This window comes from Lissotriton helveticus, chromosome 4_1 (genome assembly GCF_964261635.1).
Source record: "Lissotriton helveticus chromosome 4_1, aLisHel1.1, whole genome shotgun sequence".
NCBI lineage: Eukaryota > Metazoa > Chordata > Amphibia > Caudata > Salamandridae > Lissotriton > Lissotriton helveticus.
In genome coordinates, this window is record NC_136063.1 from 511,824,926 (window position 1) to 511,851,030 (window position 26,105).

Here is a 26,105-nt window from a genome sequence, read left to right on the forward strand (position 1 = left end):
CTAATTGTTCACATTATTAAATTTTGTGTCCGGCTGGACATTTGAAATATAGCATTGCTTTCAGACTATATATATCCTGCTAATATCTGATTGTTTAAGGACCTTTGTTTACATATATATAACTGTTACCCAAGGTCCTTATTTACCTTGAGGGTTTCCCATGTTTTTCTATCCAATGTTCCTGTGAGAAACACATGCTGGCAGCTATGTGAGCCACCCCGCATGTATTCTACCATAGGCTTAAGAGGCTTGTTGCAGAGTGATGCAGTTTCAGTTTGGAATGTCAGTTTGGTCGGCAACTATGGGCAAAGTAAGTTAAATTGAGCAATGTATTCATGTAGTTGCGGCAAAGTAAGTTAAATTTGGCAATGTATTCTTTTCGTTGCTTGGCAACTGTTTTCTCAGTTACTTTCAGCTTAGAATGATTCACTTACAAAGAAACTAATCAAAGCTTACATTTTTATCTTTCCAACAAATATTGCCATTTTGTGGTACTTCAAAGGAAATTTGTCAGTATTCAGTACCATGTATTTTGAGGAACGTAAAAGTGTCATTTTATTGGTCTGTATGGTGCATTAAAGCAACTAATTAGCACTTTTTCAACTAAGTAATTTTGACCATTTTGTGTTTATTTTTAATGCTGCAGGGCTCAGGCAGTAAACGGGAAATAGTCGCCAATCCCTTTCAAGTTGATGAAACGCACAATGAAGTCAGCCAAGAGGTGACATACCAACCCACCTTACTTCTGGGCACAAGGGAGGAAGATGTGAAGATGACGGAGACCAAAAGGCATAACAGTGTCCATGAGCATGAAAAAGACAACACACGCTCCATCTGCCTCCTCGAACAAAAACGCAAAGTTGTTTCTTCAAATATTGATGTTCCTCAAGCAAGGTAAGGTTGTGCCACTGTATATAAAGTGTGCTTGCTTGTGGTGGGAAGGGTTGAGAACAAAGGGGTGGGCGACGCCCACTGGGTTGCCTCTACGGGTACGACATGTTGTCAGCTGTAGTCTCATTCCAGTAGAAAGGACTCTAGGTGTTTCATGTGGTTAAATCTTTCAGATAATATGAGGGCATCCTGTACATCATATTGTGTTGAAAATTATAGTATCTGGCAAAATAGTTGTGCCTCACTGTATATTCAACCCTGTGATGGGTAATGGTAGTGTGACCTTTATTGTGAGCAGTTTGTTTACACCATTGTGGGGTGACTTGTCATTATCCTTATTGCTGCTCTATTTGGTAGGTGGCCCAATATCTGCTCAAAGACAATCCTCTGTTCTTTTATGTGGTTTATGATGTGCTTGCATTGTGCATTGGTTGTCAGTTGTTCTATTTATTCGTCGACCATGGAGACTGTCAGTTGACACTAGCGTCGTAGACTGCATATTTTGACTGCTACCAAAGAGGTCACCAGCCATCTATGTGACTAGGTGGATAGTCATCTGATGTCTTCTACTTTGTGAAGTAGTTCTAAGTATATGGACTGTGGTGTGTTGACAGTGATTGCTCTGGAAAGCTCTGACCAAATAGCTTGGGAGTAAAGGTTTAGACTTTTGGAGTGCCTTAGAATGTGGGGTAGGTCACATCATTGGCTTATACATCTCCAGCAAGGGCCGCCAGGAAGCAGCCCTACTCTGTACAATGTCTCTGGAGGCCAGTATCAAAGATTCCGTATTCTAAAATACATGAATTTCGGCCTGGTTCTACTGGTTTCAAGTGTAATGAGTTGGTGAGGAAATCGTACATCCATAGGAAATGCCCCACATTTCTCCCAGTTTATTTCAAATTCAGGGAATTATGAAATAGCTATCTGGGGCATAGTTGCTGGAATGGACACATTGGGATCGGTTAGTGTTAGCAATATATCATAAGCATACAGCAATGTTTTAATCTGGCCTGCTGAAGTCTCTAGGTACCACATATGTCTTCTGTGAGGTGAAGTGCAGCCAACAGAGTTACCAATGCCAGTAAGAGTTAAAGTGGTGATAGTGGACACCACTGATATGTGCATCGTCAGATTGGGATAGGTCTTGATTGGAAATCTCCACAGTTTACATTTGCAGTTCATACAGCCATCTCAGTTTTGTGATGAAAGTTTGACACAATTTTGAGAGGGTGTAGAAAAGGTGTCCCTATTCTACTCAGTCCACAGCCTTCTCAACATCAAATGACTGAGCCAGGGCCTCTGTAGAATGGTCTTTCTTATTCCAGAGAAGGTGTGACAAGGTTCTCAAATGATTTGTGGAGGTGGGTCCTGGCACAACGTCTACTTGCAATCCATGTGTTAGTGAGTTTATTATAAGATTAAATCTCCCCTTTGGAAATAAGCAATCAATATTTATATATACATGTAACTCTAACAAAGCCATCTCCCCCCACCTTAACTAACCTCTCCTCCCTCCCCTCACCCTAGGCATGCCTCCGGGTCAATAATGCTTCGCTGTTTGATCAGTGGGCAGGACAGCGATGCTCTGTGTCCTGTATATCCCAGACCTCAAGTTTTGGTGTCAAGGAACAGATGTTCCCCCAAGGTCATCCCGCCTTCCCTTGAGGTACACCATGCATGTCCTACTGGTATACAGCACTGGTATACAGCACCGAGGTGTAATAAACTCCACTGAGCTTGAGTGACATCCATTCCTCCCAAAATCCAAGGGTCCACGTAATGTTGGGCATGCATAGACCCCTGGCTGAGATACATACAACGTATTGTCCTGACTGAGTACCATGATGGGAGGAGGGCCCACCCCATGGACAGTGGAGTGGGTTTTCAACCAGTGCACTTCCTCACTGTTTGGGGTGTGTAGATCTATCAGTCATACATCACTGTGTTTCACATGTGTTTGTTTTTCCAGGGTCTATCCATCTTCTGAGCCTCATAAAAATGGGCTATGGATGGCAGCATAGAGCAGTGCATCTGCTCACTTTGGTTTGGTCCTCTGCCTGGAGAAACAATGTTCAGCCACTTGGATTCCTGAGCATTTTGGCTGCCCTTTTGAAAGGGCACTAGTGCTGCTCTGAGTAGGCACAATGCCCTTCACTAACTCCCATCCTTTCAGCTACCTGTAACCCTCTTGCTCTGTCTCAGCCAATCAGACTTTTCTTCTGAGATATTTCATTGTCACACTGAAACCACTATTCTGTGGAGTAAACCTAATTATTTCTCTGCAGCTAGTTTACTCCTTACATACTCAGCCCAGACAAATGGACTACTCAAACATCTTCCACTCAGGGATACAGTGTTTAGACAGGGGCGGCTCCTCCACTAAGGTGGAGGAGCGTCACCTCACTGAACAAAAGTAAAAACAAAATGATAATAACAATAGTTATTATCAGTTTAGTTTTCCTATTGCAGTCAGTGGGTCTCGGGCGTGGCAGGGCTGGTCACAGCAAGGGGAGGAGTGATATACACTCCCTAAGTGCACATGACTGCATGACCGGCCAAACAGTCATGTGCACTTTGCATCTTCCCCACCAGGCTGCATTACATAGACTGGTGAAGAACATGCTCAGGCTCCCATTCCCCATCTGAGCGCTGAACCACGTTGCTCAGATTGCAGTGCCGTGATTGGCTCAGGGGAGCCTTGGATCCCAGGTGCTTCCTGCTGCCGGCCAGGACTGCAGGAAGAAGGAAGATGATGGAGGACAGAGGAGAGGCAGCGGCCGGACGTTCCAGTTAAGTTTTTATTCTTTTTTGAAACATCCCCCTCCCGCCCCACCACCCGGGTCCGGTAGCAGCCACTTCTGTGTTTAGAAATCCTCCTGGACTCACTAACAGAGGATGCTCAGATACCTGTTCTATCAACATACCTTTTGCAAACACACTATGTATGTTCTCACCCAATATAGCAAAGAGAGTCCTTTTTGGGGTCCAAGTGAAAAGGCAGACCGAGAATACTTGCAATGCGTATAAAGCAAAGTATTTGTCATACAAAATAAAATGTAATTAAACATCATGCAAAATATTTGGGTCTGATTAATTCCTTGGCATTAACCAGATTCCAAATGTCAGAAGAGGGTCAAACCCTATAGAGCCTCCTTTACTTCACTTTACAATCACTCAAAGGTGATGATGCTTGGTCTCCCAGTTACTAGCAGTGGCGGCTGGTAGTATTTGAAACTGGTGAGGCGTATGCAGAACGAACCAACGTATGCGAGCGAGTGCAGCGAGCGAGCTCGACGGCAATAAGGGGGGTTCAGGGGGTTTCTCCCCAGTGAAGAAATTAAAAAAAAATTGGCATCTTTTTGGTGAGATTTTCAGCACTATTTCTGTCATTAATGGACTAAAAATTCAGTTCTTCTAGGCATTCATAAAAGAGAAAACATACATTATTTCAGAGAAGAGGGCTAGGGTACTAAGCAAGACTGCTTTGGCTCTACCCTTTCCAATAGAAAACAAGTTCAATAGACGAACCTGGGGTCTAGGGAGTGTCCCTCTCCTGAGAAAGAAATTTTAAAAAGATTGGCAAATGGTGCATTTTAAAGCAAATGAATGCAGTGATAAAGCAAGGCTTATTAAGTGGTGGGAACGTATAGTCTTGAAATATTAAACACAGTAAAAACTGCCCCATATCTTCTTGCATTAATTTGTTCAACATTTACTGTAATATGTAAATTGTTCTGCATGACAACTTTAGCCCTTTAAAATGTATGCTTGCCCAGTGTCTTGCACTGCATGCAGCATTAACTTTGGAAAAATATGCTCTAACCAGACTTCGGGAAGCACCCACAGCTGCTGGCTGTAACTAGTCATATAGAAACATGTGCAGACAGGCCTTTAAGTGAGATGAAAAAAGTGGGTGCTCCCTATAAAGGAATATGCCAAATACATTTCTGTGGCTCCCATAGTGTGCCATCAGACCAGTATTTCAGTTTCTCTCTGAGATGTAATTGTATCCAGATAACTGGCACAGCAACTGCCATACACCTAAAGCCTGTCAGTATGATTGGCTTTGTCACTGGGTGTTATTTGTTTAAGATAAATGAGTAACAACAATGATTTCTTATAAATAATTAAAATTGAAAATGTTTAAATTCTGAAATAGTGAGTCTGTGAATTAAATAGCATTGAGTCCTGTGGAAGGAGTTTGGGCCTTCAACTATGTGTGCTTGATGTTAGATATGTATCCTCTTTTTCTCTGCATATCTTGTCCATCTGCACCCTCTCTCTTTCCTCTTCAGCATCCTCTTTTCACTCTTCCCCAAATGCCCTTCGTCACATCTTTGTCACTTCACCACCCCCAACATGCACTGCACTCCCTCAAATATAAGCACTTTAATTTTTCTCTTACATTTGCCTTGCAAATATTTTGACATCAGTGTACCCCTTCACATACATTTCCACAGAATTTCAGTTGCAAATGGAATACACAAATATTGTTCTGTGTGCTCTGCAGAGAGACCAACCCACTGACAGGCACTTTGTTTGGCTTGAGCCTTCGCGCCTGCGTGCTCAATCAAAGCCCCTCATAGACACCTGGCATGGCTCGTGATGATGATGAAATGATTCTTATATAGCGCATGGCTACCCGAAGGCATCCCAGCGCTTGCAGCTACAGACGGAGAGGTGAAAAGAAAAACTAATTTATTGGATAAAGCCAGGTTTTTAGTTTCTTACGGAAAGAAAGATGGTTGGGCTCCTGTCGGAGGGAGGGTGGCAGGGAATCCACAACCTTGAGGTGTTGTAAGAGAATAGACGACCCCCTGAACGGGCCTTGTTAATTCTACTGACTTGTGCCAGGTTCTGGTCATTCGAGCGAAGGTTTCTGGAGGCTTTATGACTTTTAATCAAGTTGGCCAGGATGGGGGGGCCTTTGCCCTGAAGATTTTTATGGGCAATACAGAGGGCTTTGAAATGTACCCGTTCTTTGATGGGTAACCAGTGGAGTGATCTCAGCGCTGGCTTATCTGAGGAGCGATGGTTAGTGCTCGTCAGTAGTCTAGCGGCAGAATTCTGCACCACCTGAAGTTTCTGGGTTACTGAAATTGGAACTCCCAGATAGAGCGCGTTACCATAATCCAGCCTCGACAGGATCATGGCTTGTACCAGGATTTTTTTGGCTCTATCAGGGAGTAGAGGGAGAATTTTTCGTAAAGATTTAAGTAAGCCAAAACAGATCGCCGCGGTTTTTCTGGCTTGTACTTTAAATGTAAGATCGTCATCAAGCCAGAACCCAAGGCTCTTGATGACGTTTTTTGGGGTTGGACTCGCACCCATAGCTGGGGGCCATAGCGTAGGGGAGTTAAAAGATGCCTTCCCGCCAAGTAACATCAGTTCGGTTTTTTGATTATTGAGCTTTAACTGGGATAAGCCCATCCATTGTGATACCTCTTCGAGACAGTTACTCAAACTCGGGTGAGACAGATCAGTCTGATTAAGAGAGACCACGAGCTGAGTATCGTCAGCATAGCTGACCAGTTCGATTCCGTAAGGGGCCACTATCTTGGTTAGAGGGGACATGTACACATTAAAAAGTGTGGGGCTGAGGGAGGAGCCCTGTGGAACCCCACACTGCAGGGGGAGGGGCAAGGAGTGACAGTCACCTTCAAATACTTTGAAATACCTGTCGCAGAGAAAGGATTCGAGCCAAGAAAGAGCCTTTCCCGAAATTCCAATTTCGTTAAGGCGGGCTAAAAGGATACAGTGGATAACCGTATCAAAAGCGGCGCTGAGGTCTAGGAGGATGATGGCCACATTGCCACCTGTGTCCAGGATCCTCCTAGACTCTTCCACCACCTTGAGGAGTGCCGTCTCAGTCCCTTGACCTGGACGGAAGCCTGTTTGAGAAGGATGGAGTAAATTGGAGGCTTCCAGGAATAAGGACAGTTGCTGGTTTATAAATTTTTCAGCCAATTTACTATTGGCCGGGAGAAGGGAGATGGGACGGTAGTTAGATAGGTCATCTGGGTCAAGATTGGATTTCTTCAACAACGGTTTGACCATGGCCAATTTCCAGTCCACGGGGACTGTGCCTGTTTCGATCGAGGTGTTAATCAGGTTGATGACGGGAGACTCCATGATAGGCATAACTAGCTTCAAGGTGTTAATAGGGACAGGATCAAGGGGGGAGCCACTTTTGATTGAGTTGAGGAGGGGGGATAGCAGATCCTTAGTGAGCAGAGCGAAAGAAGAGAGTTCGGAAGTAGAACCAAGAGAAGGAGGTTTAGGTGACAGAGGGGATTGGGGAATAAGGACAGGGGGGAGGGCCAGAAGAATATTTTGAATTTTGGTGTGAAAAAAAAGTGCCAATTCTTCAGAACGGGGTCCAGATGCTTGTGGGGCCAAGGGGGGATCCGGGGGTTTCAGCAAACTTTTGACAATAGTAAAGATCTCTTTCGCGGAGTTAGGTGATGCAATGATTTTCTTGGAGTAAAAGGCTATTTTAGTAGCCTTGAGCGCGGCTTTGTAGGCTTTAATGGAGATTCTATATTTAATTTTTGTCTCCGGGTCAAAGTCTTTTCTCCATAGTCTTTCCTCTTTTTTGCAGCTCTGTTTGAGTTTTCGAAGCTCTGGAAGAAACCAAGGGTGGTTGATAGGTCCCCTTTTTTGAATTACAGATTTTTTTGGTAAGGTAAAGTCCAGTGAGTTCTCTATCCACTGGTTGAACTCTGAGTTTGCTATATTGATGTCTGAGTTAGTGAACGGTAAAGTAGTACTTAATACTTCCGACCATATTTTTATATTAAGCTTAGACCAGTGTCTTGTTTGTTTAGTGATAAGGGTTTTAACCGGGGCTGAGGGAGGAAGTTTCCAAGTGAAAGGTATAATAAAATGGTCTGACCAAAGGATCGGGATCGGGTGCAAAGTGATAAGATCGGTGATATTAGAGAAGATGGGATCAAGCAGATGTCCCTTTAAGTGAGTAGGCTTTTGGACTGTTAGAAGCATCTCGCAAGTCTCTAGATCTTGAGCCAGATCCACAGCAATAGTGTCATGTGGATCGTCAAAGTGGAGGTTCAAGTCTCCCAGTATAGTAAAGTTGGGGGCTAAACTGGCGAGATTTACGACCGTTTCCAACAATGACCTGTGAAATTGTCCGAGGGATCCTGGAGGGCGGTAGATTAAAAGCCCCGTGAAAGAAACTAGAGGTGAAAGAGTGATCGAAGAATGAACATTTTCACGGTCCAATAATGGGCTACCTAAGAGGCGACAGACTAGATAATTCTTGTAGAGAATAGCAATCCCCCACCTATGTTCCCTGATCGATCAAGATGTTGGATTAGATAACCCGGGGGCAAAGCCTGGACAATATCTGGGCTAGAACTAGGCCCTAGCCACGTTTCAGTAAGAAACAGTATGTCCAGTGCCGAGTCCTGCAATAGAAATGAAATCTCAGAGACATGTTTTGGCAGGGAACGGCAATTCAAAAGTGCCATATTAAGCTTGTGGGCTGGTTTCTGCCCAATCTCAGGCGATTTGATCAGATGGTAGGGGCAATATTGGCAGCTATATTGATTGCGTGAGGGGTCTAACAAATTTTTACACAGGGAGTTGGGGGGGGTCATGGCATGATTTAATTGCAAAAGGTGGGGGCACGGATATGTGGTTAAACCAGCCAGGGGAAGACCAGGGGGACTGGTCCCTGGGCCCGTCTTGGCGCGGACGGGCGCAGACGGGCAGGACTCTGGCATGACTCCGGCGTGAGTCAGGCGTGAGTCAGGCGTGTCCGCAATCGCGTCCGCTACGCGGAGGGAGACCGTCCTTTTTATATGAAACTAGAGCGCACCAGAGCGCTTCCTTACCCCCAAGATGGCCGCTGTGGAGGCTTCGGTTTCCCGGGACCACACCCTCAGCGTCTGTGCTCAGCTGAGAGTGGGCCCAGGCAGCAATGAGCTGGCGCTACAGGTATGTGGCAAATAAAAACGCTTCTTACTCAAGCGCAATGTCAATAGACCCTAAAAAAGGTAAAACGCTATTTTAATCTAGCGATATACAGGTAGCAGTTTAAAAGATTGCAAAGGGTGCAGGAGGACCTCCCGGCTTCCGCCTCAGGAGGGAAATCAGAAAAGTAGCTCAAAGTTGCCTCAAAGTATGCACAGAAAAAAATACAGATAATCAACAACATTTTAAAAAGCTAACTCATGGGGAATGCAAGACCAAGTGAACACGTAAAATAGGAGAGGAACTAAAGCGCTGAAATGCATTCCCTCGACGTTTTTAACATTCATTGTTTGCAAGCAGTGGCGGACACTGGATGGTACAGAGAAGGGGAATGCAGCGCTAGAGGATGACCAGAGGTAGCGTGCAGGGAAAGAGCATACACGGGGGGATGCAGGATTAGAAAACGCATGAAGGTGGGTGCAGGGAGAGAGGATACACAGAGAGGGGGTGCAGGTTTAGAGAATGCACGAAGGAGGTTGCAGGGAGAGAGGATACACGGAGAGGGGGTGCAGGGTTAGAGAATCCACAGGATGCACAGAAGGAGGGTGGAAGGAGAGTGGATACACGGAGAGGTGGTGCAGGGTTAGAGAATGCACAGAAGGAGGTTGCAGGGAGAGAAGATACACAGAGGGGGGTGCGGGGTTATAGAATGCACAGGATGCACAGAAGAAGGGTGGAAGGAGAAGATACACGGAGAGGTGGTGCAGGGTTAGAGAATGCACAGAAGGCGGTTGCAGGGAGAGAGGATACAATGAGGAAGAATGCATTGTTAGAGAGGATGTACAGATGGAGGATGCAGGGTAGAGAAAGCACAGATGGCGGGTGCAGGCAGGGATAGAAGATACACGGAGGAAGAATGCATTAGTAGAGGATGTGATATCACTTCTTGGTTTGGACTCTACGCCAGAAATATTAGCGTGGAATGCTAATACTGTAACCCAGCAAACACACATACAGTTCAAAGTCGATATATACAAGAGTGCTGCAGAAAGATGCACGTTATTGTTGAGATTGCTTTGCTACATAAACAGTTTAATGCAGATCTGCAGAAATAAAACTCTTTCCGATAGTGCACTGCGCCAGAATACAACAAAATTGTAGCAATCAATATCCGGTGAATCTCTCTAGAAATTAAACAGCCGCTTCACAAAACAATGTCTACTGCACACAGTAAGAACACAGGCAGCCTCTGCTACGCAAAATGCACAGACGTACTGGAATTCACAATCTATCAAACAGGAGAGGCCAACGCAAACATAAATGTTGGTGCACCTTTGCGCATGTCATCTCTCTTCATGAAAAGATGGTGCCACCGTGCCCTGGCACGTCGCCCATTGCTCAGATTCACCTTACCTGAATGTCTAAAGCACACAGAGGCCAGTCCCGACCTTACTTCTGAGGCATGTATTTCTTCAGTCCACAGTCTTGTGTATATCCTCTCCAATAAGAGTGGAGTTTCACAATTTTCCAACAATTATAGTTTTGAAAGGCAAGTGGAAGTGATTTTAAACCTTTAGGCACACTAAATTGGAGTTTGTGGTGCATTCCACAGGGCACCGACGACCCTCCATGCTGCAATGACCCGCTGGGGCACGGAAGGCCTCGCGCCACAGGACAGGGCCACAAACATGCGTCAGTCTGCAGCCAGATTTGGACTTTTAGTAAGGGTCGCAAGCGTGACGCAAACAGGCTTTGTGCAATAGCAGACATAATGACGTTTCACTTTTTCAAATAATTTTTAAGTAGACTGGACAGATGCATCTTCCAAATCACAGCCAGGGACCTCCGTGGTCTAGTCTAATACAACATGACATATTTTAGACTAGAGAAGAAAATAAATCTAAGTTGTAATATTGTTTCTTCAAAGTAACCAAGTACTGTAGCTGCCAGGTGCATAGATACTTTAAGGTGTCTGCTGCTGGTGGAAGCACGTGCAATCTCAAGAGAGGTGTGTCACTTACAGGAACACAAACACCCCAGTGAGAGCTGGCATCACTCATTTGTAGCAAAGCATACAGTCTACGAGCACATCGCACATGCACCCTGACAAGCGGCCCCGCGCACTGACAGGAACACAAACACATTAACGAGAAGTGTGTGTTGTCGGTAGGAATATGCACGCTCTATCAAGGGGCATTTAGAGAGGTGCGTGACACTAGTAGGGTGACTCGCATTTTAATTCAACCTGTCTCTCCTGACTGAATAGGAAAATATTAATTCTAATAAAATGTGTCTCCCAGGAAAAATGCATTCTCTAATGAGGGTACCGATATGAATATATCCACCCTACTGAGAGGGAGAAATCATTGATTAAGGTCAGTTTAAGAGATGTCATGTCAATTATCGGAAACAAACACTCTGGAAATTTCACAATTCAATAATGAAACCTCGATTTTTTTCTGGTGAGGCACCAAGACTCTAGTTCAACACCCCACACCTTTCGAAACAACAACATCTTCAACTGTCATTCGTGAAATGGAGAAAGCGTCCCTCGTAACTGCTGATCTCTCACGTTTCCCAGATGCTCGGACGAGTAGCTGATCAAGTCCAGGATTTGTTCTATGAATTCTGGGACCTGTAGTCCTGGTTAGTAATACGATGACGAGGACTACAAATCCCAGAATGCAGAGATAACCCCCTGCCCAAACTGTTTCATTAGCCAAGAAAACAACATAAATGTGATAAGGAATTTTTTTTAAACGATATTTCCTTAAAGAAACAACAATATGTGCACGAAGTGGAAGACGATCGGTTAATTAGTCTGGTAGCAAAAACTCGAAGTGAGTTTGATTAGTGATTGCATTTGATTACACTTGTACATATTATGTTTTTATACTTATGTAGAGCGCTGTGGCATCATCATGACACGGTGCAACATAAAACTTCTAATACATTTAAAAAACGTGGTTCTGGGCTTGCATACTCTCAACCAAGCTCCAGCCCCTGTGCTTCAGGCAATTGGTTCGGTTGGTGGCTCACTGACTGTTTATTTGCAGACATTTAGTTCAGCTAATGTCGCGGCTCGCGGGGGGGGGGGGAGGGTCGCGGCTCACCAGGCAGGGGGAGGAGACAGGGAATTAAATATAGAACTAACTGAACACCGCGCCGCCTCTGCTCCCCTTGGCTCTTTCACAACGGCACTGGAGTGGACTGGCAGCCCCTCTCAGCCAATCCTGGTGGCTCCTAACGGGCATGCGCAAACCAGTTCAAACACAAGTGCACGTGACTGGGCACGGGATAAGAATTCGCCCTCCGTCCCCACTCATGCGCACTTGTGTTGTGCTGCTGCCTGCCCCTGGTGACGGTCTGATAATCATGTCAGTCAACATGACGCCAGACTGCCCACCTCCTTCAGTCTCTAAAGGGGGTTGGCGGTCCGACGTCATGCTGACTGACATGATTGTCAGTTCTCCCTCGGCGTCTTTGAACTTAAGTAAACTGAGTCAGTTTCCTTAAATTCAGAAACGCTGAGGGAGCTGCGGGCGGGGGGGCTACGCACCCACGCCCCAATGGATGCACTGTTCCTGGTTACTGGGCAGTTATTAGCTCACCTACTATTACAGCACCAAATACATATTCCAGTTTCCAAACATAAGTTATACATTGCATAATAACTATGGGGAGACATCCCTTACTGCTCTCTTGGCTTTAGATAATGGCATCCGAATAATTTTGCACCCGGGCAAATACGGAGATCTAATTAGTATCAAGCAAACTGAAGTCAGAACATCCATGAACAGGATTGTTGATCAAGCACTATTGTTCTATTGTTTGTTAAGGATAGTCCAGTAGTGTTCCAAGTTCTATGTAGAAACTGGAGAAACCATGTCAAGATATGAATGCGAAGAAACTGATCTGGTCAACTGGAATACAGAACAGGACACCGGAATCTCTGAGAGCAATGTCAGTTTAATTAGTGTGTTGAACGGTAAAAAATGTATTCTGTTAAGTTAGCCTCTACTCCTCTTCAATTTTGTCTGCCAGCCCCCATTTTTGTGTTTCTGCGGGGACTTTCATAAAGTTAGAAGTTGCGTGTTCACTGAAAACGGGTTGTACTGTTAATGATCGTGTGTCAGAGTAAGCAGCCCAGCCCTGCCGAAGGGCCTACATGCACAGATGTCTAATCTATTTACCTACCAATGCCTGTAACCTCCCTTGCCTATCTACAAAGATGACGTGGGTAAGGGTTTATCAGGATTCAACAGTTCAGCATGTAAGCATGTAAGCATTATGCAAAGGGGTCGTGGAAGCCTTCTGTAACAATGACAAAGTGGTTTCAATGTGTTTCACGAGGCGCAGAAAAATATAAATGCCAATATAAATGCCATGTGTGAATTTATACTTGTTAGCCCCCTCCCTCCAGCACTTGCAGTGTCAGAGTGATGAGATTTATCTCGTGAGATATAATAAACCTGTGTTTTGTTTCACTTCAGTGTCGATCCTCATTTACTGAACCTGTAGACTAGGGGTGTCCCTGCACCAGTGAGACAGATAAGATCTCTTACTTCTACAAGTGTTAGCAATTGAGTTTGCGTTCCTGATTGCCTGCACTTCACAACCGTATAAACTTGGTGATTGATCAGTACCCAGTGGCAGCTCTCATATGTCGGTCCCCCGCCAGGCTGCAAATTGCTTGCTGTCTGTGATCAGAGATGTTATTTTTGGCAGGCCACAGTACTAAGTTGGCATTGCTCTCGAAGGTTCTAGTGCCCTTGTCTATATTCAAATTGACCATACCAGTTTCTTCTCATTCATATCTTGATGCACCTGCATCCCCTAACAGAGACTACTGCATAAAATTAAAAAGGATTCTGCAGGGGGAGGAGCCAAGATGGCGATTGGGACGGACACGTAGGCTCCCGGCTCCGTGAACCTCCGAGCCCCGCACGACTCTCCTGTCATCATCCTGATATTGCGCCTCAATTTGGTGTTGGGGAATGAGCGCTGGAACCGATGGCGCGATCCCGAGATCCCTGCCGGCCCCATACCCAAAGAAATCTGCGACGGCAGTCAGCGGCCCTGAAAGACTCTGGCACCGGGGCGTCTGCTGCTAAATATGGCCGGGAGCTGATGCAACAACAGCGGCCATCTGTTCTGGGGCGGAGTCGGTCTACTGGAGCGCAGTGTCCATCGGTCAGATTTTCACCACAGGCGTCCTGCTTGACAAGCAACGCGGCCGTGGAGCACCCCCGAAGCGTTGGCCTGGTGGGAACTTTCTATATATGAGGAGCGCAGATGGTAGCTGCTCCGACGCTGCTTAGGATTCGGCCCGGTTCTTGCGGGCCGCTCCCGAATTTTCGGCTGGCGCTGAACCGGAGCGCAGATGACCGCTGCAGGAGACCGTTCCTTGGGGGTTTGCCTTCCCTGTCTCCGCGAATCGGATAGTTGTCGCATCGAGCTGGACTCGCCTTTGACCGATTCCCAGTCCCCATTTGCGATGGAAACACCAGAATGCCGCCTGGATGAGATGGAGAATGCCATCCTGGCTACCGGGGTACAGCAAGAGGTTGAGTGTGTACAGTTATGTGGCGCTACGGTATGTGAGAAAAGGGCTACGCTGTTCTGCGGTGAGATCCTTGCTGCGATTGGTGCCTTTCGATCTGCCTGGGAACATTGTTCCCGTGAGCTGGGGAAGAAGCTGGATGATATCACGCTCATGCTGGGGCACTCACGGTCGGACGACTTCTTGGTGCACGAGGATCTGCCCCGAACTGTCTCCGAGGGGGGTACCGTGACCGCCCGTGTATGCGGAGGGGTACGAATGCTACTGGACTATGCTGTGAATCGTAGACAGCTATCCGTGGCTTTGGACTATTCTGATGGCTCCCTTTCACGACTGTTGTTGATGGCTCCGTACGCTGCTCCGCTACCGACGTCCTTTGCTTTGTCACAGCGACGGCTGGTTCCCGTGCCTGCTTCTTCCGTTTTTGTCCTCGCATCCTTGCTGTGGAATACATGTCCCGGGACTGTCTTGGGGAAGATGGCCGTATGGGCCGATGAATCTGCTGGTGGCCAGCGACGTCCATCTTGTATGCTCGTGTTGCTCTCCGGCCTTGCTTGGACACTTTGTTTCCTTATATCGGCTGATGCGGGAATCGATTGGCAGACGTGCCTCCGGGGACTTGTAAGGACTGGCCAAGGATAAGTTGTCTCCCTTAAAATGTTGACAATTAGGTGGCTGGCGGGGATGGGGGGCACGTGTTATTCTGTTACGCTTAGTAGTGCAATATGTTGATAATTCTCCCCATTATTGATTGATCCGATCGATTACTGTTGTGGATTATGTATCTTGGGGAGGAGGGTATTTTGCGGGACGGGGTGGCCGGGAGCCAGTACGGATGGCCCTCCCCCAGTTTTTAAAAACATTAAAAACTAACTTTTTTCCTTCTCTTTCTGTGACTAAATTTCGGGTATTCTTCGTGGGCGACAGGCACGCTGCTAGGGGGGTGGGGTAGGCCGTAGCCTCTGCAGAGGTGCAGGGTGGGGGGTTGGAAGTGGTTTTTTTTTGTTTTGTCCTTTCTCAGTTTCTATGGGCCTCTTTTTTGTCGTTTCTCTTTTCTTTTTCTTTGTCTTCTTTATCTTTTCTTTCCTTTCTGGGTCAGCTTGACGGTTAGACATTGCGCTTTTTGTTGTTTTTCATCCTGATAAGTATACTTCACCACCGATACTCCGATTATGATTCTCCGCTCTGTTGATATTCGGTTGTGTGCATCACACGCTATATGTCCTTGGTTGATCGTATTGCATTTGATCCTTTTTATTTTGTATTATTAAAATTAACCTTCTTACATCCTGTAACTCAACGGTCACGTTAAACTGGAGTACTATTTTGGGGAAATTGTCGTATTTTGTACTGGGGAGACTGCTGAGTGACTCTATTATTGACGGGTACGCTAAAAATTGCTTTCGAGGCCGGCCAGGGTGGTTGTAGGCCCGTACATGTATGCTATTGATGCACAATAAAGGTTTTAAAAAAAAAAAAAAAGGATTCTGCACTGCACTGTCTAGGGCAAATGTTGATTCAAGTTCTGATGATGATCCCTTTATAAATGTTGTTTGAAATGTCGTTGACTAACTAAGCAGACCTGTATTAATAATTAGATTGAATGTTCTGGTTGTTTACAGAATATGTAAATTGTGATGCTCTCATTGTGTATTTGTATCACTTTTGCCTGAGAACCAAGCATGCTGTAGTACCCTACTGTCACTTATGCACTTGAAAATTGTTTCTTTAATTGTCCTTATTAAAACATTGTTTTGAGAATACGCTTCCGATTAATGTTTCTTGAAAAAATTGTGCATAGAATCAAAGACTGGAAAATCACAGCAAGGAAAAGAAGGCTAAGTTGTTGTTATTTGTATTAAGACATGATTCTGTGACTTACTGCAAACTAATTGGGGCCCAATGTCCCCAGGCTAGTGGGAACTGAAAATATTTCAGTGCCTTAGCTCTTTTGGGATTTCAAAGACATTTTGAAAAAAGGAATGGGGTATATAGATGGGTACAGTTTAAATAGAAATTGAAATTTGGAAAGTATGATCATCTTAAGGGAGATGTTTTCATCTTCTCAGTTGTTGTACAATCCCATAGTAAAGCATCACAGTTCAAAATCAGAATCTTTTCATACTTCTGCATGTTGGAACTCAAAGTTCTTCGTGATCTTGATCAGTCTTTGGTTTTCGAATCCAGGCTCCTCCTGAGGGTAGGCTAAATTGGTGTGCCAATTGCGAAATCTCCATTTATGCTTTTGAAGGATCTATTGAATAAATTAGTACATCATTAATGAATGTTGAACTGTAAGTGCAGCGTTGGCTCACAGAATTATTTGGATTGTTACCGTTCCCTGCAAGAGAGCCAAACATGGCTCAATGTAGTGAGGTGGTAGAAGATTACGAGGGTGAGTGGGCATTCCTATCTTGTAAGATTTGCTGAAATATTGGAAAAGATAGGCATTCATTGATGCCCAACCTTGTGGCACCTGATGCGGCTTTTAAACCAATTTTACAGTGTTTAAATCTTATGATGATATATGGTGAATTTGATTGAAATTTCGGACGTTGCAATCTCGTGCCAGGTGTTCACTCACATGGGGGCCTCTTGCCAGTTTAATTAGTCGAAATAATTACAATTCAAAAACATACATAGAAATAAAAAACAACATACACATTGTAAAGCAACATATTTCTGAAGACGCTCTGTGAGCCACCAATGATATGGACAGCAGTAGCAGGGGCTCAATGGATGGGCATCCTCTCTGGGGCCCCAAAGAGCTTGTAGTGCTTTTGATAAAAACATCAATTATTTATCTGGCAGCCCTTTCTCTCTAGGAAAATGGCTGCCGGTCGGGGAACAGTTAGAGGTTGTTGTTGTCCATATATAGGAGCCACTGGAGGGTGATTTCTCATGGCTTGGTAGAAATCATGCTCATCCCCATATATTTCTGTACATGAGGCCTCCTTCAGAGATGCACTGTTTGCCAAATTAGTCACCAGTGTGTTTGTTGCTTCGAAGATTTAAGATCTGTTGCTGACAGCCGCGGATTACACTTGTTTAATGTTTCTAGTTTTCAGGCACTAAGGGCACAGTGTGCTTTCTCACCTCTGTTGTAAGTTGTTATAGGCAGCTACGTGGGACATGGCAATATTATTCCACATAAGGTGAGAATGTTCTGTAAAACAAGTAATCCATATTTTTATTTGCAATCTGAGGCAAAAATCAGGAGTTTATGTTCACAACTTTGGATACGCCATGAATATAAAAGAATACTGTGCAACTCGGAACAAAAGTGCTTTTGTTGACAAAGCATTGGCAAGTGTAGCAGAATTATGCTACATTACGCTCTGAAATCCTGGAAATGTTGTCGACAACAGCTCTGTCATACAAGATTCAACAATATTTCTTATATCGTCTCAAAGATCGCTTGCATTGTGAATGAATGACTGAGTTTACAGTGGAACGCTGAGGCGCACATGAAGTAATGTGTCCACAAACGTAGTGTAGGCCAAGTAGCTGAACTGCAAGCTCCACCTGGCTTTTACAAGATAATGGTTACTGGTGGAGAATAAAGTATGAAGGGAGTTATCATACCTTTCTAGATCTCTATACAAATTAGAACATTGATATGTTGAGATCTGCATTGAAAACAGCAGAGTTGCTCAAGCCCAGTGATGGCTGGTATAGGTCTTCTACTGCAGCATTCCAATATATGCCTTTCTAGATCTTCATGTTTACTGTAGGACATTTTACCATCCATCATTAGGTTGAATGTTCTAGCATTATATCTTTTTTGTCTTGGGCTACGACTGTCGCCAGAGATCCACTTCACCTAAATTCGGGTAGAGTGTGTATATATCTTTCTCCATCATCGTAGGTATAAGATATATTAATAAACCTAAACACACACACACACCTCTCCCCCATGGTTAAAATGGCATTATAGTTAGATGAATATGTCAGCGCCAACATTAACATTTTAAACAAAGAAAACACAGGAATCCACAAGTTATAGTTAGCTTAGCCACGCACTGCTTATGACCTCACATATTACATTACTCATGACAAGTTCTATGACATCTTTTATGACATCTCAAATTACCTGTCTTGAGCCTAGGATTCAGTCACTGGCAAATATTTGTTGTTCTCAAATACATAAATATTGATACTGATAGAGCCTCACAATGCAAACTTTCTGAAAACAGTAGAAACATCCCTCTGTAATACGACTCTCTGAAAGTTGCCAAAAACAAACATTGAAAACAGCAAATGCTACCTACTCCTGGACCCACGTTTTCTATGGATAGATATTAATTGCTTCTTGAATTGGATCGTAGCAAAAGGTATTATTATCAAATTTGAATGCTGTAGATCACTTGGCCCGACAAAATCAAGTCTGAAGCCATATTTTATGTACCTAGTTTTACTCTAATGTTTATGGCATATCTCAAATAGTGCCCCTAAGCAAATCTAGGTTAAATAAGGTATTTTCAGTTGTGGTTGAGGATATCATGCAGAAATCTTCCCTGTCTCAAACCAAGTAGTAATGGTATTTCTCCAAGAGGTCTTCCTTTCAATGCAAAGTCAATTTCTTGCTTTTGGTTCCGTTCTTCTACGCAATACCTATCAAAAAAGTGTTAATAATTCTCTCACCTTAGTACTTATGGCTTTCTTGGGGGTTTTCACATGAACAGCATAATAATTATGGTGCTTGTTGTGCTCTTTTTCGAAGCTTGCCAATCAAACGTCAGTCATCTCCCTCTTCCATGTGTCTTTTATTAGAAAATTATTATGTCAGGTTCGTGGTATCGATTACTGCTACACGTTCTACAGGGAGTGATAATTTGCTAATATATGCAAAAATGATTTGGTTATTGTGCAGAACAGCACCGCTGAAAACGTACACAATTTCAACAATGCCAGGCTCATGTGAGATTTAAGACAGCATTTTGTTGTCCTAAGAAATGCAACTATAATGGGCAATTTTGCTAAACAAATTTTCTTTCACATGTTCCTTATGCAAACGGGTATTGGTTCAGGATTTGCGCCATTTAATAAGCATGCATGTGCCAAATTATACTACCATGCTGATTTTTATCTCACATGCACTTGTTTTGCACAAAGGTAGTGCTTGCCATCTGACTTGTTGTTATGCTGCTTTACTTTGTTTTATTTGTCTTGGGTCATCATTGTCTATTGTACTAACTAAGGTATAACACAAATCTTGCCCCTTTTGATGATGAAATATCAAAAGCGAGGTTCTTGTTATGACATGTTTTTAGTGTTTATCCATTTTTTTATCATCCTTTTTGTATTTATATTTTTAATATGATGATATTTTTAGTTATTGTGCTTCTTTTATGATCCATTTTTGAGATCGAATAAATATTGGATTGAAATTGAATATACCCCAAGTTGTTGATATTGGGCACAACAGGTCAAAAGAGATCAACATGTTTGTACAAATATATAGCATTTTGGAAACAAGGATTGGCGAAGGAAATCATTTTGGCTTAATGTGCTAAAACTTGGAAATACCAGCAAATGCTGACATAGGCTAATGGGCACTGGAATAAGCCTTGTTTATGTGTAATTTGCTTCTTATATTGTGCTGTTTTTATTCTCCACGCTAGCGACACAGATGAAGAAGGCACAAAAGAAGAAGACTGTACAAAGACACGATTCAGATAGTTACACAATTTCGTGCATGCCTATGGTAGCATCTTTTAGCACAATAAAGCACCAACGATCACTTTATACAATAGTATTGTAACATCACAATTACAACATTATATGAATAGGTAGACATCTAGGTAGCCATGAACAATGTTACTTACACTAGTGAGAATTTAACAACAAGCATAATGGTAGTCAAGCGCAGCCAATCCAAAATGGGATTTATACATTCAGTTTCACCATCCATCTCACTCTCGAACATCGATAGAACTCCTAATCAACAGACACGCAAAGGCGCTTGCATAACCATAACAGGATTGACTGAGTCTCTTTCCCTCTCAGTGTATGCACCCATAGTGTTTGATGTGTTTTTCGTGTTAGCAGGAAACATATTTAACCGGTGACAAATTTAAGAAATCTCAGTTCAAACCATCTGTTCCTTTTGAAGCATCTCAGCTGAAAGCAAACAACAAAATGTTTCCAGTTCGATGTAGTAAAATAAAGTACAATTATTACTACTAGTAGTAGTAGTAGTAGCAGTATTAGTAGTGGTAGTGGTGATACTAGTGGAGTAGTAGTATTGGTTGGAGTGGTGGTTGTAGTAATAAAATAGTGTTCTTTTGGATAAACCCCTAAAACATCCATCATGAAGATTGACACAGATGGAATGGCATTAATTGCTGGCAGTATCATAAGATTATGACATTGAATCTTTAAATTATTATTTACAGAAAAAACATTTTCCCACACTGGTGATAGAGAAAACCTAATCAGTCTATTAAAACAAAGACAAACTATTTTAAGATTCTAGTTATCACTACATAAAAAAGAAAATAAAACTATATATCAACATTATTACATTAAAAGATGTCCCCAAAACAGAAAATAAATGGCATCAGAAATTCGACATATTAAAGTTACTTATCAGCACCAGAGGCACCTGATTTAAGGTGGGCGTATAATCATTTAATTTCATGTATACTATGCATCCTTCAAATAACACTGTATAAATGGTGTGCATTGCACCAGCTATCTAAATAGGAAGTAATCAGGGGCGGCTCATCCGCTAAGGTGGAGGAGCGTCACCCCACTGGCTTTCAGCACTGCAAAAAAAGAAAAAAGAAAATGATAATAACACACTGTTATTATAATTATATTTTTCCGTGCTGAGGCTGTTCTATAGGGCGGGCTAGGCTGCTCACAGAGATGGGGAAGGGGTGGTTGGGGCACTTTCTAAGTGCACATGACGGTTTGGCTGCCCATCTTGGGCCGACCAAACCATTCAGCATTTTCTCCACCCGGCTGTAATGCACATCCTTTGTGGAGAACATGCACAGGCTCCCAGCCTGACTGAGCGCCGAACCACAGCACTCATACCAATCACAACGATAGTGTCATGGTGAAAGCAGTGCCACGATTGGCTTAGGGGTAGACTGGGAGCCTGTGTGCTTCCAGTTCACACAGAAGCAGAGGACGGATGAGGGATTGCGGCTGGCCGCCAGTTAAGTGATCTTGTCTTTTCTTTTTTTTAACTCTCCCACCCTAATACTGCTGCCGGGAGCAACCACCACTAGAAGTAATGATGGAATCCACTCGTCATGAGAAAGAAAAAACTGTAAAAAGAGATAAACAGCTTCTATTGTTTGTTTCTCACAAGGATAGAAAGGTAAACTATCAACAGGAGAATTTGAGAGTTGCTTACTTGAACCATAACCTGAATTTGGCATATATCCTCCTCCAAAAATAGACTATACAGGTATGATTCTTGACCAATAGATATTTCGATACAGTCTGTCCCGGTTCTAGCCAAATACCTGTTAGAGTAGCAAATATTAGAGGTTTGGATATTGCATCAAATGTGGGTGTTAGCTAAAAAATGCTTGAAAAAGAGAACCTTTTAAAGTATTTTGGAATGGTAGTATAAAATCTAAAAGTAAACACTACTGTGCCATTTAAGTTCTGAGACCATCCTGAAAGAGGCCATGATACAGCCCGACTAAGAACATGTTTCCAAATTCCTGTCCAGCTGCATCTAAAAAAAAAATGAGGTGACATTTATATTGCATTGTTTTATAAACCTTACGTAAAAAGGAGATGGTTACTACATCACACAATTCATTACGTTAATCAGGAGTCTTTAGTCGATATTTTGGCTACTCTGGTTAGTAAAGGTATTTAAATTGCCATATCGTTTTTAGATACATCATTTGAGATCCATCAGGCTAGTTGCTTTCCTGATTTCTAGCTTCTTAGATGTTTAGAACTCAATCAATAGAGTAAACAGGCACACTGATTAGGTCCGAAAATATTGTTTGCTAAAGTCTCTGATAAGGAGTTTAACTCTAAAATAAACGGATATGCTCAAGTTTCTTTGGGAATCAATCAGGTTGCCTATTATGACAATTCTTGCCTGAAATATCAGGATTCCAGAAATCATGACATTATGATCTCTGTACAAAGTATGCTGTTTATCTCAGGTTAATTTGTAATGAAGTGCTTACTCTGCTGTTGCCGCTTGCCGTAGCCCGCCTAACCTCCTTTGCCTGATGCAAACGAGTGCATGTGCACCCTGTCGTGCTTGTGCCCGCCTAACTGCCCACTCGCAATATTATGTAATGAAGACGTGGATGCCTGCGTTCGGATAGGAAATCCGATCATTATAGAAAACTGGGAAAAGCGGATTAGATAAATAAATAGGAGAAAACTTGAGGAGGATGAATTTTGCTATAATACTGCCGCCAACCCCTGGCTTAGCTGACATCCTGAATAAATGGTAAGGCTTCAGAGAAAGCCCGGAGTATAACGCTGTAGCAAGGTTGGGCAGGGTTCTCTCGGGGGGTAGGGAGGAAGAGTAGTGCCAACTTCGATACGCCTTTAGGGCCCTGACCACCAGCTAAAACCACTAAGGCTAGTAAAATTTAAATATTGGCAGAAGAGGTCTGGAGAAGACCGGAGAAAATCGAAGAAATTGGGTGGAGGTTGCAACAGGAGAGGACAAAATACTCAGGTGAACAGGCACAGCAGAGGTAAGTGGAAGTGTTGGCTATTAAGAGACTCTTTTGTAAAGTAAACCAAAGAGTAGAACAATTTATTTTAACCACTTGGCTGCTAAGGGGTGTGTGCGAGGTCCATTGACTTTCCATTGAAATCAATGGAAAGTCCATGACGAGTTACCCTTGTCATTAGCGCTGAAGGGGTTAAACACTGCAAAAAGTACAGTAGGTGCCACTGGAGTGTAAGGGAAAAGTGCTGCGTCTTAGTGGGGATGGCACCTGGTAGAGGTAAACTGCGGAAAGACAAGGGCTTGTCAACGGACACCATGATGAGAATAAATCCAGTAGAAGAGATCAAAGTAATACCAAAGGAAAAATGAAAAGCAAAAAAGACAGCATACCAGTCTAACAGCAGGGTTTCTCAGGAAAGCCTGCAACTAGATGAGATGGGAGGAGGGTTGGTCCCTTCAGACCCCATCAAGGACTTAGTAAGTAAACATTTTAAAAGAAAGGAGTGACTGCCAAGTCCAGGCATAAAGGTGAATGGGCAACAAACAGATAACCTATGCGAAGTTGGGCTGGACTGTCTGATCCCACCGGACCCAGATCTACCCATCATTATCAACCAATCACTATCCAACCAAAGTGTTCATACTTTTAATCCAAGGTTGTCATCATCACCACACCTATTCACCACCCTGACAGATGGAAGCACTGAGCAACAGATGAAGATGGTGGGTCAACTAGAGCATAGTACCTCAGGATTGGTGGGTATTGAGTCCGCACAGGGGCTGCAATTGGAGAGCCCAGAGCAAAACCCGAAGACTGTAAGGGAGGAAATGGCAAGCTCAGTAGTTGTACACTGAAAAATATATATAATGAGATGCACACCTTTGTAATCCTGAATTTAACGTATTTTAAACATTTTAATTTTTGCTAGCGTGCAACACCTGCTTAGCGCTTCGTCTCGTTGCGCTGTAATGTGACTAAACCCAAAGAAAGGAACCCATTTCAGTTCCGTCAGGCTGCACAGCCAATTCGAATCCAATTAATCAAATTCATTTGTTCACAACTATTTTCTTCTTAATTTCACCACACTTGTCATCCATTTAATCTCTTATGTTCAATCCATTTTATCCAAATCGCGCTTGTCATCTGAATTCACAAAAACACAGGAGTGTGGGTTGGGTTTCGCATGCCATGAATTTAATCCAGTCACCCAAGGGTCTAGGAGACGCTGCACTAAAATTTTATGGTTTACCGTGTCAAATGCAGCGCTTAGATCGAGGAGGACGACTGCCACCGATCCTCCTCAATCTAAGATTTCTCTAGTTTCCTCCGTAACCGCCTACAGAGCAGTCTCCGTCCCATGTTTGGGGCGGAAGCCCGTCTGTGAGGTGTCAAGCAGCTGATTACTCTCGAGAAAGAATGTTAAAAGACCATTTATGTATTTCTCTAGGATTTTGCTGGCCCAGGGAAGCAGGGAGATGGGATGGTAATTATTAAGGTTGTTAGTGTCCATATTGGGTTTTTTCACAAGTGCCCGCACCATGGCCTGTTTCCACGCAGGTGGAACAGTACTTGTGGAGATTGAGGCATTAAGTACTTTCAGCATAGTGGGGAGAATGGTGCGAGTGACGGCAACCAATGTGCGGGGGGGCAGGATCACTAGGAGAACCTGATTTCACTTGCGCCATTAGAGTGGCGAGTAGTTCCGAGCTTAGCAGGGAAAGCTCATCTAGCAAGGGCGACAGACTGTACATAGCTGGTACATCGCCCACATGCGAAGAGGGCGATGGTGAATCTACAGGGGCAACCAGATCCGTGGCCGGGAATGATGAGTAGATAAAATCGATTTTACGGAAGAAGAACTCCGCGAGATCCTCGCACCGCGATTGCGAGTTATAGTCGGTTGAAGGAGGTTGAGGAAGCTTAGTGAGGCTTTTCACAATCTGATAGATCTCTTTGGAGTTGGAGCTAGCTTCAGAGATTTTTTGTGTATAATATATAGATTGGGCAGTCTTTATCTCTTTTTTGTAGGCTCTAATAGCCTCTCTATAGGTGGTTTTATCCAACTCGGCGTACCCCAGACGCCATTTGCTTTCCAGTCTTTTACACTGACATTTTTTCTCCCGGAGCTCAGCTGAGTACCAGGGGGCAGTGATCCTGGATCTTTTTAAGGTAGTTTTCTTGGTAGGAAGTATAGCGTTAAGAGAGTTCTTTATCCAGTTGTTAAACATGTCATTAGCTTCCAAAGGATCCTGATTAATTGATGGTTTTGTTGTCTCTGACTCATGGACCCATTGATCCAGCGGGAGTTTGGACCAGTTCCGTGCTTCCCGAAAACCCGGTGTTAAGGCGGGGTTTTTATGAGTCTCCCAAACGAGGGGGATTAGCAAATGGTCCATCCAGGGAAGAACGATCAGAAGATCTGCCTTCAGATTGGGGCAGTTGCTGAACACTGGGTCTAACAGATGGCCTTTAGTGTGCGTGGGAGATGGAACAAGCTGGCCCATCTGTAGAGCGGAGAGATCTCCAATTAGCTCTCCGGAGATGTGGTCAGTGGTGTCATCAAAGTGAATGTTCAAATCGCCTAGCAGCGTAAAGTTGGAGGGGGAGGAGGCTAAATCCGCAATAGCCGAAGGTAGTGATACATAAAACTGTTTTACAGGGCCAGGTGGGCGATAGATAAGCGCCCCAGAAAAACTATTGTTCGGGGAAAACTCAAGACAAAAAGACATGCTTTCGCAGTCAGTAAAGGGATTAGGGGAGCATCAGCAGGCATAGTGGTCTCTAAATATAATTGCCAGGGCCGATCGATTCTTACTATTTGATAGCCCTGCGACAGGGCTTGTACTAAATCAGGTTCCGAATACGGGGTTAACCACGTTTCGGTGAGAAAGACTGCATCCGGCTTAAGTTCCTCAAGCAGTAAAGATATTTCTATGTAATGTTTAGGTAAGGACCTACAATTAAGAAGGTACATTTTATATGCCTGTTGCTTATCGGTAGGGGGCGCGGGTTTGAGCTGTGCATTGCATTGCGAGCAATGCGTA

The 26,105-nt window shown here is 43.8% G+C and overlaps 1 protein-coding gene across 1 annotated transcript in view; it reads left to right on the forward strand.

Moving 5' to 3' along the window:
• Positions 1-26,105, forward strand: part of ZNF704 (zinc finger protein 704) — a 657,857-nt gene that overhangs the window by 208,978 nt on the left and 422,774 nt on the right. The window contains exon 2 of the mRNA XM_078685607.1: positions 647-894. Coding sequence (XP_078541733.1) covers positions 647-894 — 248 coding nt within the window. The remainder of the gene's footprint in view (positions 1-646; positions 895-26,105) is intronic.